This window comes from Schistocerca serialis, chromosome 2 (genome assembly GCF_023864345.2).
Source record: "Schistocerca serialis cubense isolate TAMUIC-IGC-003099 chromosome 2, iqSchSeri2.2, whole genome shotgun sequence".
Lineage (NCBI taxonomy): Eukaryota > Metazoa > Arthropoda > Insecta > Orthoptera > Acrididae > Schistocerca > Schistocerca serialis.
Window position 1 is genome coordinate 1,015,510,696 of NC_064639.1, and position 14,513 is coordinate 1,015,525,208.

The 14,513-nt window shown below is 42.4% G+C and overlaps 1 protein-coding gene across 1 annotated transcript in view; it reads left to right on the forward strand.

The window, feature by feature from the left end:
- Positions 1 to 1,138: 1,138 nt before the first annotated feature.
- Positions 1,139 to 14,513, forward strand: part of LOC126456594 (protein lozenge-like) — a 739,855-nt gene continuing 726,480 nt past the window's right edge. The window contains exon 1 of the mRNA XM_050092338.1: positions 1,139 to 2,680. Coding sequence (XP_049948295.1) covers positions 2,257 to 2,680 — 424 coding nt within the window. The 5' untranslated portion in view covers positions 1,139 to 2,256. The remainder of the gene's footprint in view (positions 2,681 to 14,513) is intronic.

A 14,513-nucleotide genomic window follows, 5' to 3' on the forward strand; every position in this document is an offset into this window, starting at 1 on the left:
CGGTTGAACTGAGGTGAGGAAACTCCGTCATGATTTTAGACGTGTGAGTGGAGGGTTTTGTCCGAAGAGAGGATGGCGCTGGTCGCGCAGCTGCTTGAGGCGCTATGCTTCGCTTGCTATAGCTCGTCTGATAGGTGAAACTATGGCACTAAGCAAATAAAGTTGGCTAACCGGGGTGGGTCTTAGGCATCCCGTGATTACGCGACAGGCATCGTTCAGCAGAGGATCCACTCGTTTCGCATGCGCTGATCTTTCCCAAACTGGGGCAACGTATTCAGCAACCGAGTAGCAGAGTGCAAGTGCCGACGTACGTAAAGTATGTGGGTCGGCACCCCATTTTGTGGAGGTGAGCTTACTCAGGAGGTTGTTTCTTGTTGATAGTTTGCCCCTGACCTTGTCTACATGATGTCTGTAAGTAAGTGTGCGATCAAGGGTGACGCCTAAATAACAAGGAGTGCTGCTGAACGCGATCCGTTGGTTGTTCCACGTGCTGTTTAGGGTATGTTTGGCGTCTCGGTTTCGAAGATTGAATAGGCAGGATAATGTTTTTGCTGCGTTCGGGCGTAGGCCGTTGGCTTCGTAGTATGGCTTTAGACCGTTGAGGGCATTCGTAAGGCTAATTTCTATGTCTTTGAAGTTCCGACCCTGCTCGGCTATTGCAAGATCGTCCGCGTAAGCAAAGCTCCTAGTCCCTGGTGCAACTGGTTGATCATTCACATATATGTTGAAAAGAGTGGGTGCGAGGACACTGGAAGTGAAAGCTACATAGAAAAAATTTGTTTGGTAAGACGGCCCACGAAATGATACGTATCAGATGCTGCCACGATTAGGCACAATGCGTGCAAGAGCGAAGAAATAAGAGGAATGAGAAGAGGGAGGGGTTGGGGAGAGGGGGAGGGAAGATTGCAGCAGACGCAAAACGGCGGCATGTCGAGATGAGGCGCGGCTTGGATCCCGAGCGGGCGGCGCATGCGCAGAGGCTCCACCCGCCGGCCACGCGGTGGGGGTGGTGGCTGGCGGGGAGGGGGGAGGCAGAGGGAGGGGGAGGGGCGCTGACTCAATCGCGGGAAAACCGGCGGCGGCAGCGGCGGCGGCGGCGGTGCAGGTGGTCGGGCACTCGCGCGCCGGACTCCACGCCATGTGCACGCTCGCGGGACGCGCTGCCCGCCGGGAGGCGTGACGCGTTCTCACGTGACGTCGCAGCACCTGCCGGCCGCACGTCTGCACCGTGGTTGTGACATCGCTCAAGACTGAACGACACCCAGCCGGTTGTGAAAGAAGTGTCTCGCACAAACACTTTGGGACTGTATTTCGCTGCGGACGGCTCCTAGGAGAGGTCCGCGTCTAGCTTTCAGGTTGTGCTCAGATTTGACAAGTCCAGTGTTTTACAAGGATTTCATTGTTGACGGCAGGGGCGTGAGAGTGTCAGTGTCAACTGTCAATCAAGAATACATTCTTCCGAGAGTGCGCCGCTGGGTAACGCATTTGGTGATTCCAATGGACTGATCTGGTGATTGACAAGGGTATTACGTCGAAGAAGGACGTATTTTTCTCAGATGCCATCGTCTTATTTTCGTATTTGGCGCATATACAATGATCTTGTGTACCTGTCAGTGACATTGCCATTGTAGTTGTGTGAATTTTTGCTGTTAAATGTCGCTCCCCTGCACTATTTCTAAAAGGAGTGTCTTTTCTGTGACCATCATCGATACCAGTGCCAGTATTATCGAGAACTGTCAGTAGGGTGACAGCTCAGCTAAAGTACTGTGTGAATCTCATTGGACTAGGCCTTTGCTTTAGCTGATTACGTTGGACTAATTGGTCTCGTCAACGACAACAGCATTTCGTCACAGAAGGCCCACTTTTCTCAGGTGTTCTCCAGACTTCTTTGCATTTGACGAATGACCAGTGATGTCGTGCACCTACCACTGACACTACAAGTGCGTACAATTTCCTCCGCTATTACTGTAACGAGAAGTGCCCACCAGCATCAGTACCCAGTGTCGGCAAGTACGATTGGGAGCTGTCAGTGAGCAACTGGGTTTTCTGGAAGCAGGGTGACCAGTCTCGCTGAGGAGAGTGCTGTGCTGACTGGGGAGGTCTCCACTCTTAGGATCGTCGCCGTCGTCGGACAGTAGCGGTCGCAGTCGCACAGTAGTAGCCAGTGGTACCGCTTCGGCCCGGGCGGAGGAGCGCGGACCGGCGGCGCGCCGACCCGTTGCGCAAGCGAGCAGCGAGCAGCGAGCGTCGCCCCAAATGCATCTGCCGGGCTTGCTGGCGACGGTGACCCCCGCGAGCGGCGACGACGCGGCTGCCAGCCTGTGCAAGAAGCCCGGCGCCATGACGGAGCAGCAGCTGCCCGCCGCGGCCACCGCCGACGACCTGTGGTGGACGGAGCGCGTGCTGGCCGACGCGCAGGCCGAGCACCCGGGCGAGCTGGTGCGCACCGGCAGCCCCAACCTGCTCTGCACCGCGCTGCCCAACCACTGGCGCTCCAACAAGACGCTGCCCGTCGCCTTCAAGGTGGTCGCCCTCGGCGACGTCGTCGACGGCACCGTCGTCACGGTGCGCGCCGGCAACGACGACAACTTCTGCGCCGAGCTGCGCAACTGCACCGCCGTCATGAAGAACCAGGTGGCCAAGTTCAACGACCTGCGCTTCGTCGGCCGCAGCGGCAGGGGTGAGTGCCTCGGCTGGGATCTGCGAGTCCCATTCGGCCTTTAAAGTTCTGATACACGTAGCGAAAACACCAAATTAAACCACTGGATGACACTCATAACACATAGACACAGTGAAATGACAATATTTCCCTCATAGACTACATTTATTGTCAAAGAGCACAATTGCCCAGTTTCGTCTATAGAGTCACTTCCAAGTGGTATTTGACGCGCTTGAAGATAAGCGACCGTGTTGGCCAGCTACGGCAGGCAATCATAAAACTTACTGTACGTCAATCCAGTTGTACACGTGGCTACTTACCACAAGTACTACAAATGTGAATTCAGCTGATCCACAGTCCATTTGGATTATCTCAACACTGGCTATTAGATATTCATCGTTCTATGAAGTTGTAAAATGAAAATGAACAGCCGGCCGGAGTGGCCGTACGGTTCTAGGCGCTACAGTCTGGAGCCGCGAGACCGCTACAGTCGCAGGTTCGATCCTGCCTCGGGCATGGAGGCGTGTGATGTCCTTAGGTTAGTTAGTTTTAAGTAGTTCTAAGTTCTAGGGGACTGATGACCTCAGATGTTAACTCCCATAGTGCTCAGAGCCATTTGAACCTTTTTTTTTGTTAAATGAACAACCTCCACACTAGATACCGTAGTGAAATTTGCTGGGAATCTGAGGACGAGGTAGCACAGTAGTGTGGAAGGGAAAAGGATGAAAGGAAAAACTCACTAAATTGATCGAAAGACGTTTGACTGAAGCACAGAGTCTTTTCTGTGTAAACACAGCTGAAGCAAGATCACTGAAGATGAGGGAGTTGCACTTCAACTGAGGCAATTCCTTGCTCCACAGCTTATGAAGACTGTGTCAAATTTCTAATGTGTACCTTATGAATAAAATCATCGAGATCGCTTAATATATATATTTACCACTTTCTTTCGGCTACTGTCATCATCAGATCAAAACTTAGAAGTTGGAAAACACTGTTCAGTGTCACTATCAATAAAATCTATGTCTAAAGTGTGGCGTCAACACGCCATTTAGCTATAAGTTTTACTGATACTGGCTCTGAACTTTGTTTTACAATGTCGACGTTTTGAGCAGATGATGACAGTAGCCGATATGACGAAGTAAATAAATATTTATTCAAATGGTTCAAATGGCTCTGAGCACTATGGGATTTAATTGCTGTGGTCACCAGTCCCCTAGAACTTAGAACTACTTAAACCTAACTAACCTAAGGATATCACACACATCCATGCCCGAGGCAGGATTCGAACCTGCGACCGTAGCGGTCGCGCGGTCCCAGACTGTAGCGCCTAGAACCGCTCGGCCACTCAGGCCGGCAAATATTTATTAAGCTATTTAGACGCTTTTATTTACAACGTACCCCCAATGAATGCAGACTCATTCAAGAAATTCATTTCCTTTATTAATATATTCACAATGTGTAGGCATAAAGACAAAGGATAGTGGAACTGCTTTTCTTATATAATAAGCGTTGGTCTTGCTGACCATCTTCAGGCAAAAAAATTACCAGACTGTGTACATGTTCACACTGTGACTGTCAAATATGTGTATCAAGTAAGTCTGTTTCAAAAACCGGCTTTTAAGAAACTTTTGACACTGCCTTAATAAACTTATTTGGGAATCATAATGTGAACATGTGTATGCATTACTGTGTTGTCGTTTTCGTAATTGAAGGTGGTCTCTAGATCGAAACTGGTTGTAAAACAAAAACAATTCCCACAGCAACTGACAGAGCATCCATATTATTTTCATTCAGGCAGCAACCACAGTCTAACAAAATTGTTTATTCCCCACTATTGTCCAGTTTGGATATTACACCATTTTCAAGCTGTAGTTGACGTGTTTGAGGACAGCCACCAAGCTCTCTGGCCATCGGAAACGACAAGTAGTCAGTGGTGTATTCCATGGGAATTACTTTTCTTTTTCACCGATTTTCGATCTTTCAAACCATGTTTTTGTCACAATCTCGTTCTCATGGAATACCGAGCCTCTTCATAGTAACCACTGTTGAGAAAACCCAAGTGGGCTTAGGTTTACCTTGCTTCAGCTTTCTGGTGTACTTTTGAGTTCTATGAGCTATGCACTGTAGGAAAACTGGAACAAAAGAGAATCCAACCATTTGAAATGTGGAGCTGCAGCAGGATTCTGAAAATTAAATTAACTGATAAGAAATGAGGGGATCCTCAGCAGAATCGGCGAATAAACGAGTACTTGGAAAACACTAATAAGAAGCAGGTACAGGATCAACTGACATGTTCTAATTTATCAATGAATGCGACAAAGGAACTAGACGGAACCGCAGATGGAAAAATGGTGATGACAGAGATTAAAACATATAGAGTAATTAACTTGTTAGGAGCTGATAGCATTAACTCCCGGCTCACAACATTCTCATCTCCTAATCCTTCACATTACCTGGTCCTTGAAGTAAGTTATCCAAGCTCGAATGAAGGAAGATACATTTTCAGGTGTCCACCTGGATTGATGATTCCACTTTTTTCCCTCATATTTCAACAAATACCGCTATCAAGTGCTGCTATCAGTGATCTTAGTTGAAGTTTTTTAAACTAAGGGGCTCTTCGTTTCATATCTTCTCTGCTCACTTTATTTTCAGCCTCTTGTGTCCCTCGATAACGTTCTCGGTCAAGCAATAAAAGATTGGGGGACGACAAGACCATACCAAATCCAATATGACGATGTCCAGAAAAGTACTGTGGCGCTCATTTTAAAATTCTGGTTAATCACTGCTTTAGCCTTACACTACTATAATCAACAAAATGATCAGTACTGCCACATTTCACTAATCTCAAAACTTCTCCCTTACTATCAGGTCAAGTTGAGACCAGGAGACTTTCTAGACCTACTTTGTTTCAACACATTTTATTTCACAACACCTTTCTTTTTACTGAATATTTTGCAACCGTATCATACCACGCTACAATTTTTATTCGCGTACTAATTGCTCATCACTGATATCTCAAGCTGTGTGTGAACCGCACTAAGGTCACTCTCTTACTCTTATTCTGATATTTCTCGCGAACACCCATGGCAACAGTGTGAGTGATGGACTGCATATATGCATTTTGTTATTTGCATGTTTAACTTACTTATGCGGCAATACATGCCACTAGCTTGCTTCTCATGACTGACGCATTACGTTTTTCATCTTCACAGCTTTGGCCATCTTGTACGATCACCGTATCTAGACAGATGTTTCGCTTCTCATACTTTTTCTTTTTCAGCCCTTCTTTTTGTTAGGTTGCTATTAGTGCCTGTGATACACTCTATATATTCTCCTTATATGTAGATTTCTTTCAGCACCTCTCGGTTCTTGTTCTTTAATTCAAAGTGATATTGTCACCAGCGGAAACTGTCACTGACATAATACCCTTTTTCCATGTTTTGCCCTTCTTACGAATTCTTTTTCATTCAGTTGCCCGATCGACACACGCACCTAACGTTACACTTCTTTCATACTCTGGCCATCCTAATTCAACATGGCTTCCCTCCCGAAACTCTCCAGTCTTCCTGTCAGTCTTGCCAACATACCCACCACATCACAAGCGAGAAACAGCAAACTGATCATGTGGCAATTAGTACAAGTGCCTCCGTTTTCTTTCTTCATTGGTGCGCATAAGTCTGATCTGAGTCGCCTCATCCACAGAATTTCGACACCAGACTGAGTAACCTTTCAGTTCTTATATCTGTCATTATACCGGTACCTTTGAAAATAATGCCAGAGCTTGCAACTTCAAAATTGTATCAAAATCATAGTGGAGGACTGAGACACCCATATCAGAGTTCTATAAATGTAACTACTGAATTCATTCACCGCCATTTTGGCTACAGGTGTCCGCAATCGGTTATCATGCACTGAAACGTCACCTTCAGTCACTCAGTTACACTTTTATTTATCCAAATTTATGCCTTACAAGCTAGGAACCGCGTTTTCATGCTATGGGAATAAAATATGCCAGGAGTTTTTGCAGTAATCACGGAAATAATAATCACTAATTGTGAAGTATTATTTTCCAAATGCAGTCTCATTGTTGACACTGTTTATGTCGATTTCCACCAAATAATCGTGGTCTTTCCTTTTGATACGCATTATCAAGACAGTTTTTGTAAGAAGAAACGTGTCGCTATAAGTAAATCATTTTTATCGGGCATTTACAAGCAATACATTACTGCACTTATTAATTTATACATGCCATGTTGCTATTCACGTTCTTGAGCGTACAGTCCTTCATTACCAGCAACAACGGCAAATGCCAAGGTTTCAGGTAGCGGAAATATACCCGAAACAGTGCGAACACCAGGGTTCTAATCAGATCGACGATGGGATATTTTTATACAGTTGGATCTACAACTGACATGCCATAAAATGAGTTCTGGAAACCGATTAGAAAATTTTATCCCTTTCCACATGTTCAAGTACTTACGGTACGGCCGCTTTGTGAAAGTGAATTTCGTAAACCAAGAGCAATCAAGAAAATAGTCCCATCTCTCAACAACTGTAGGAACGAATCACAAATCTGTAAGAACATCTACAGTGGTGACGTGTGCCGCTTTTACCATATCCCTATAATTATTCGACATGGAAGTTGACGCATTCCTGTTAAATTCGTATTTACTTTACGTGCCTCCCACTGCGACGTACTGTTTCAAGTGATCGAGATTTGTGAATCGTGCGGATGGTCTTGCTCGATTAATAGCAACGTGCGGATGGTCTTGCTCGGTTAATAGTTGAGTCATCATTGGTAAAGTATTAGTGGGTACATTACAGGGAAGAAGGCGGGCAGGTTTTGTGTGAAGCTTATCTAAATTATCTGCTGCTACTTTGGTCTGTCCTCCCTCCTTGCGTCTGATGGAGAGTTCAGATTGAGTCTATAGCATTAGCTCTATGTCAATGAAAATGGATACAGCTAAAATAATTTAACAATACAGTTACTGTTTCCTGTAATATAACAATGAAATTCCACCATGGAAATGAAGCTCTTGTCTCAACTATCATCAAAAATTAGAATTTACGGAGACAAAAAGGAATAGCCCAGTGTTTGAAAAACTGAACAAATTCAGGGTTACATTTTTTTTGGTCCAATTTCGGGAATCCTGTTTTGAAGCTACATTTTTCTTAAGAAAAGAGGCATATCCAAGAATTAAGTAGGAAAGTATGTACCACCTACTACCGTGGAAGATTTTCTTTGTTAAACGGGAATAGTCAATAGTGAAATACACCCATAACACTATAAACATAAGCCAGCTATTGAGTAACACATCCTTCTGTAAAAGAAAGAGTCTCAGCTAAATTATTACAGCTTAAATATCTTTCAGAATCTCAAAATGTATTTTATATGTATTAACTACTCCACATAGAAGCTCTGACTAAAAATTATGCGTTGTACTGAGAATTAAAATTAGTGTAAATTTTGTTTCTTACATCCTGTCTTACCTTAAAATTAATATCGAAAGGTATGCAGCGAATGTGTTGAAGAAAAGAAACACCATTCTTCTTCAGTATAAGTCTTTGGGGCAAAAATACCATGTATGCTACTTTCATTTGCAGTGCATGTATCAAATAATAAGATGTCAAGGATATAATTTTGCTAACACTGTGCTCTTTTTATTTCCCGGTAGCAAAGTAGAAACTGTGGGTCGGAATATCTCCAAATGATAAAATAAAGTTTGATTATCAGGCAGAGGCAGAAACTGTGAAACAACACATAACACCGAAAAAGAATTTATCTCTTCTGGCTTAGAGAAAAGTTGACCGAAAGACATTAGTTTCTAATTACTTCATGTGCTATCTATAAAAAAAAAAAAAAATACGTTTTGACCGGAAGTAGTCCTACTCCATCTGGTATGTTATGTTGCTGATACGCAGAAAATCTAAATTAGTTTATGTAGACAGTGCAGCCAAACACCGGATGGTTTGTGATTGCAGCATCACTTCCGATGTTTACTTCTCTGCTGTGTGATATCAGTTTTTCTGTTTCAATAACATCTCCATTAGCCACGAAACACAGTATTTCAGACACTCTGTCCAACGTGACAAAAATTTAGCTATTTTTTAAATTTCCCTTATATGGGCAGAATCAACGTTATTTTTTCACCAATATCTAGATTGCAGGGAGATAATAAAAATAAGATGTTCAATAAAATTATAAATACAAATCAAATTTGATAAAAAATTAATACAACATAATTTTTAGTAATTAATGTCACAGAAGCACCTCAACCATACGAAATGAGCCAATATTTTTACATTTACTTGGACCACTGTAGGTAGCTATAAAGCTATAACGCGTATTAAGGGAGTAAAATATGTAACATTTTATGTTGCCCATCAGTGCGAGTCATTCCTGTTTCTGAAACATTTCTTTTACTTTCCTAATAAGGGAAAAGGCTGCCAGGAAACGTTGGGTATTACTCGAAAACCAAGTCTTAGGAACTCAGTGAACTTGGTAACTGTTCAAAATAAATTTTGAAGTGTCGGTTCTGCCATATTTACAGTGCAATAAACACTGAAGATTACGTGGTTTTTTTTGCGCTGTAATGGGCGGCAGATCTGACATTTCAACCTTGTAACAACCGCGGTCTCATATTCATTATGGATAAAATCAAAATAGGGTTACACTTGTTCTATGATCACTATCCAAGATTGATTGTTTGACATTTACTGACATTTATTCTGCTCTCACAGATTCAACGTCTACATACGCCATGGTAACAGAAAGTCAAAATTCCAAGCATTGCGCAAAATTTGCCTTCTTTTGTGCGTCCTCTCGCGTCAAACAGAAATGGAGGTGCAGATGCAGAAAACTTAGATGCAGAAGGACAAAAATGGTTCAAATGGCTCTGAGCACTATGGGACTTAACAGCTGTGGTCATCAGTCCCCTTGAACTTAGAACTACTTAAACCTAACTAACCTAAGGACATCACACACATCCATGCCCGAGGCAGGATTCGAACCTGCGACCGTAGCAGTCGCACGGTTCCGGACTGCGCGCCTAGAGCCGCGAGACCAACGCGGCCGGCCGCAGAAGGACACGATGTCTAAGCACCAGTAGCGACTATGTAAGGATTCACATAAACACACCAAATTACAGAAAATCAGAGTTATGGGGAGACATAACGACAGTAATTCACACTGCACACGACATGTAGGGCTCCAGTTTCGTCGGGCTCCAGATGAAAGAGGGGAAGAAGGCAAATTCTGCGCCGTTTACTCTAAAAGGTGGTCAGCTGCAAATTATTTCTTAACAGCATTGGTTTGACAGTTATTTTATGGGGTGAACGTATAACATAAAGCAATACGCTCCGTCTTCCTCAGCATGGGACCTGACGTTACTTCCGGGCAAAGTGTGGCTGCTGTTGTTTTGCTGCTTTAAGCGATGAGGAAAAGGATGATGATGAATGTGATGATGACGAATTTGATTTCAGGGCGCTAAACTGCATTGTTATTAGCTCTTTTGTAGAATACAAATTAACGCATTTTCTGATACAACCAACGTCTTCCCTCATAATCACTCTTGGGACAGTGAAACAGACAACACAGACAGCAGTTACTTACCAGTGCATGAAAATAGATAGTGTGAATCAACGATGGGTACATTCATGCCCCGTCCTTCTTAAGGACACTGTCATATTGCCATATCATAAAATACTAATAAAACGATAATCAGCTGAAAACGTGAGAAAGTTTTGCTTCTACTCGAGTGTTGTTCACCCGAAACCTGGGGAATCGGATCTTAGTATTAAACGTGTCTTCGACGGCGAAGTCTGTAGAGACCAAGTGATGAAAATCATCTACGGCCGTTTCAAAGGGGCCATCCCGACATTATAAAGTAATTTAGGGAAACCATCTAAAACACTGAGTCCGGATGGCCCGACTAGAATTTAGAACTAGCCATGAGCCATCTTCAGTAACAACATTTACAGCACACAAGTTAACTCCTGTTTACTTGAACCAAACTATTACATCTTTTAGATATTTTGTACATGGATGGGGTACTGGTGTAGAGGCTGTAATTATTCTGATCTTGTCTCAACGACTTCTGTAGAACATATGTTAGCCATGATAGCTGCAAACTATTTCATTCCCCAACTGTCATTCTTCGAAATGAATCCCCGTTTTTCCTCGATCGTTCGAGAATTCGGGCGGTTTCTTACTTCTGCAACTGCCTTTCGTTGTTCAAACGTACGGCAGTGTGTGCCACTCTCACGTCTACACATTTGGTCTCTCCCTCATGTAAAACTGATGAAGTCTACAGAATCAGTGACATCTTGCGCCGCCAATATGCTGCTGCATCGATAATATTCGAACTCCGATCACCTGAACCATGCTCTGGTCGATATAATCGTTAAAAAAGGAAAATTCCTTGACATCACTTAAATGGACAGAGGACATGTATCGGGCGTCAAGGAACCATTATTTTCAGAAACAACTACATTGAATCGACCATATGACGTTCCGAAAGATCTGAACAACTTGTCAATAAATGGTATATTTTACTTAGAAGCTTTCTACTGGTTCAAGCTATGGTTTATAATATGAAAACTGTGGAACGCTTCTTGCGAAAAGAAACGTTGTTCATCACACAAATATCAGTGGCTATAAATTAATTAACTTGATTAATGCTCCGAGTTTCCTGAAGATTACCCTTTCAAGCAAAAAAACACACGCAATCACGTACACAGTACATCGGTTTTTATTACCAGTGTCAGGACATGATTGAGTTGGTCAAATAACGATAAATCAGAAACTGGACGAACTCAGTACAGGATTAAAAATTCTTTTTTTCCTAAGATATTACAAGGATTACGTTCTAACTTAGACAAACATGGCATTGTGTCAATTTTAAACCGCCTGTAGAGTCATAAACTCTTTTTTCCGATGGAAATCGAGTTCGTAAACAGTGCTGACATGCCTTTTGTCAAGACGCAGTGAGCGAAGTCTTCAATATTTGTATTAAAAAAGTCTGCCTTATGCGAACACACATATATTCTTAGGACAGCATCTTGTATAATATGAATATGATGCTGTACGTTTCCGGAAAATCTTAATCACACGTGCGAATACGGCCTTTCAGGACATAGGAAAGTATAGTTCAAAGCCGTGAGCCAATATCAGGGAGCCAATATCAGGTTGCTAAGGCAATTAAATCTCGCTCTCGAAGTCACTGAGCAGCTCAGCAGTTATTTCATGTAATAAGGTAAATGTTTTTTTTTTGTATGTCTATATTTTATTTTGGTGCTATTTACTAGAACTGTTCGGAATACACGCTTGTAACCGACATGACTAACCGGAGGTAATTCCATACTTCTCGTATTGCAGCGTAACAGCAGAACAGCTTCAAATTTGTATTCAAGTTATTTTTCTCTCGTTGTCACACCAATTTCCGTGTTGTTTAGCATCTACGTTTTGCATTGCACATCGCTAGCATCTTGCTTCTAGTACTTCTATAGCTACTCTGCTTGCACCATCAAACCCATGTTGTAGACCAAAAATCATTATTTCCTTGGTTATTCTCAGTTTTGTAAGACAGAAGTTGAAACGCAATAAAAAAAGAAATTTAAGAGAACCGCGCTGTAATACTTACTGCATCTACAAACGTATTCCTGGAGCCACAATACGATGAACAGTTTCCCCACCTTTCAATTCCGTTCGCGGTTGGGACGCATGAAAAACCACTTCGGTATCCAAATATGTCAGTCACAATTATTCGAGTTTTTTCGATTTAATCATTGCTCGAGGGTTAGTTTGGGGAAGTTATATGTTTCTCTACTCTTAGTGAAATGGGGATTTTCAGGAGTAACTATCTCTCCGTAATCCTGAAAGACTCTGTGGTAGCTTCTCACCCAGGAGATAGTCAAGCATTTCCCTGACGCTCTCGCGCTAAGCAATTACGCGACGAATCGTGAATCTTTTCTTCGAATCTTCTCTACTTTTTCCCGATTAATCTTATTTGGGTGGGGCCGGTGCTCCAGACATGAACAACATTCATAAATTAATCGATCTGAGTTTTGTAAGAAACCCTCTTTCGAAGTTTATCACACTGCATTAGAGATCTGATCATCAGTCAGATAACTGCATTTTTAATATTCGATTTATTTGACTAATTCGCCTTAAATTCATCCTGACAGATGCATCAAGATATTGGACTCTTGTTCTTGATTCTATTGAACGGTTGACGATCCTGTAGTCAAATGGTAGCTATGTATGCGCATTGCATTGCACTTATTTATGCTTAGATTCAACTACCAGTCTTTATTCCATCAAGTCATTTTCAAGTCTGCCTGTGTTTACTGTCAACTTTCTTAAGTAGTAACGTTGTATACAATTAAAACATCTACAACCAGCCTTGCAGAGATTCAAACGTTTTCTGTGAGGTTATTTATTTGTGTACTCAAAATAAACTATTCTGTCACACCTGAGGCAAGTCAGATGATACAAGTACTTCTGTATATTCTCCCGTTAACAGCGGCGTATTATTGTGTTTGGAAAGTATTCAGTCCAACTGAACAACTTCGTTGCGTTAATGTTGTTGTTATTGAAGCTGCGGTATGGAACGTTCTTAAGGGCTTTCCGAAAGTGAAGAAACAAGACATCAATCCAGGCTCCAGGTCTCATCAACAGAGCAAATTGGCTTCCAAACGCTCGATAGTTGCTAAATTTTTGTTGATTTCTACAAATAGGACCTTGATAGATGATATGTAATGCAGTCTGAGGATTTCATTCAAACTGAACACTAATTTTTCGACGTCTGTCATATTCAGATAAACAGTCCAATTCTGGTATTTGATCCGCCTGGTCAGGTCGTCATCAACGATTTTCGGTGGCTAAATATATAGCTACTAACCGACGTCTGAAGAATATAGTGACTGAGGAATATTGCGCACAAGAAATCTATAAAATCATTTGTTCATGGTAGCATTTTTGTGCTAAATTAATTATCTCACGAAGGAGAAAATGACATTACGTGGCATCTCCACCTCAGTCCATATCCTTTACGTAAACCACACCTGGAGCAGTATTTAGTACATCTGCATTTTTAACTAAAAATGATTAGTAAATAACTGTGTTAAGTCTCATTTGGCACTAAATTTTAACCGCCAGTATCGGTGCCAACGCGCAGTACTTACCAAATTTTTAAATTAACTTTTTAGCTGTCTGAAACGGAAGAGTGCTGTTTCATCAGCAGGTAAAAAAAGAGTGAAAGAGATTTGTTGGGAGGATTCTGGAAAAGCAATCTGTTAAGGAAACAACAAGCAAATAGACCAATAGAAGCGTAATGCTCCAGTATTGCTAGAATCGCAACCGATCGGTGTAAATTTCACGAAACACATTTTCAGGGAACGTAAATGTAAACTACTGAAAGCAAAGAATGTAATTCCCAATCCGATATTTGTCAAATTCAGAGAACCTATATTTAAAGTGGTCTGTGTAACTATTCTGCTGCCTTCCTCGTGTATTCTACGTGGTTTATGTGAAAACGGTATGAGTGATTACGGTGCGTATAGGACAGCCTGATAAGTTCCACCCACCATGCTTTCGCAGCCTCGGTGTGAGTCGTAAACAGAACTTTTTTTTAACATCCTGTGCATTGTCTCCATCTACGTTAGTGTTATTAAGCTACAACGATATCTGTCGTTTTCTCACTTAATTGGTAGTGGTTTTACATAGCTGACAGCGTAGACTGCAGAAAAGAGTGCGCAGTGCGTTAATGTTCGGTATGGCTTTTTGCTTCTCCACTGAGTACCGTTTTTCATTTCCTAATTTGTATATAAAAATTCACTTTCTATGAACGTACGC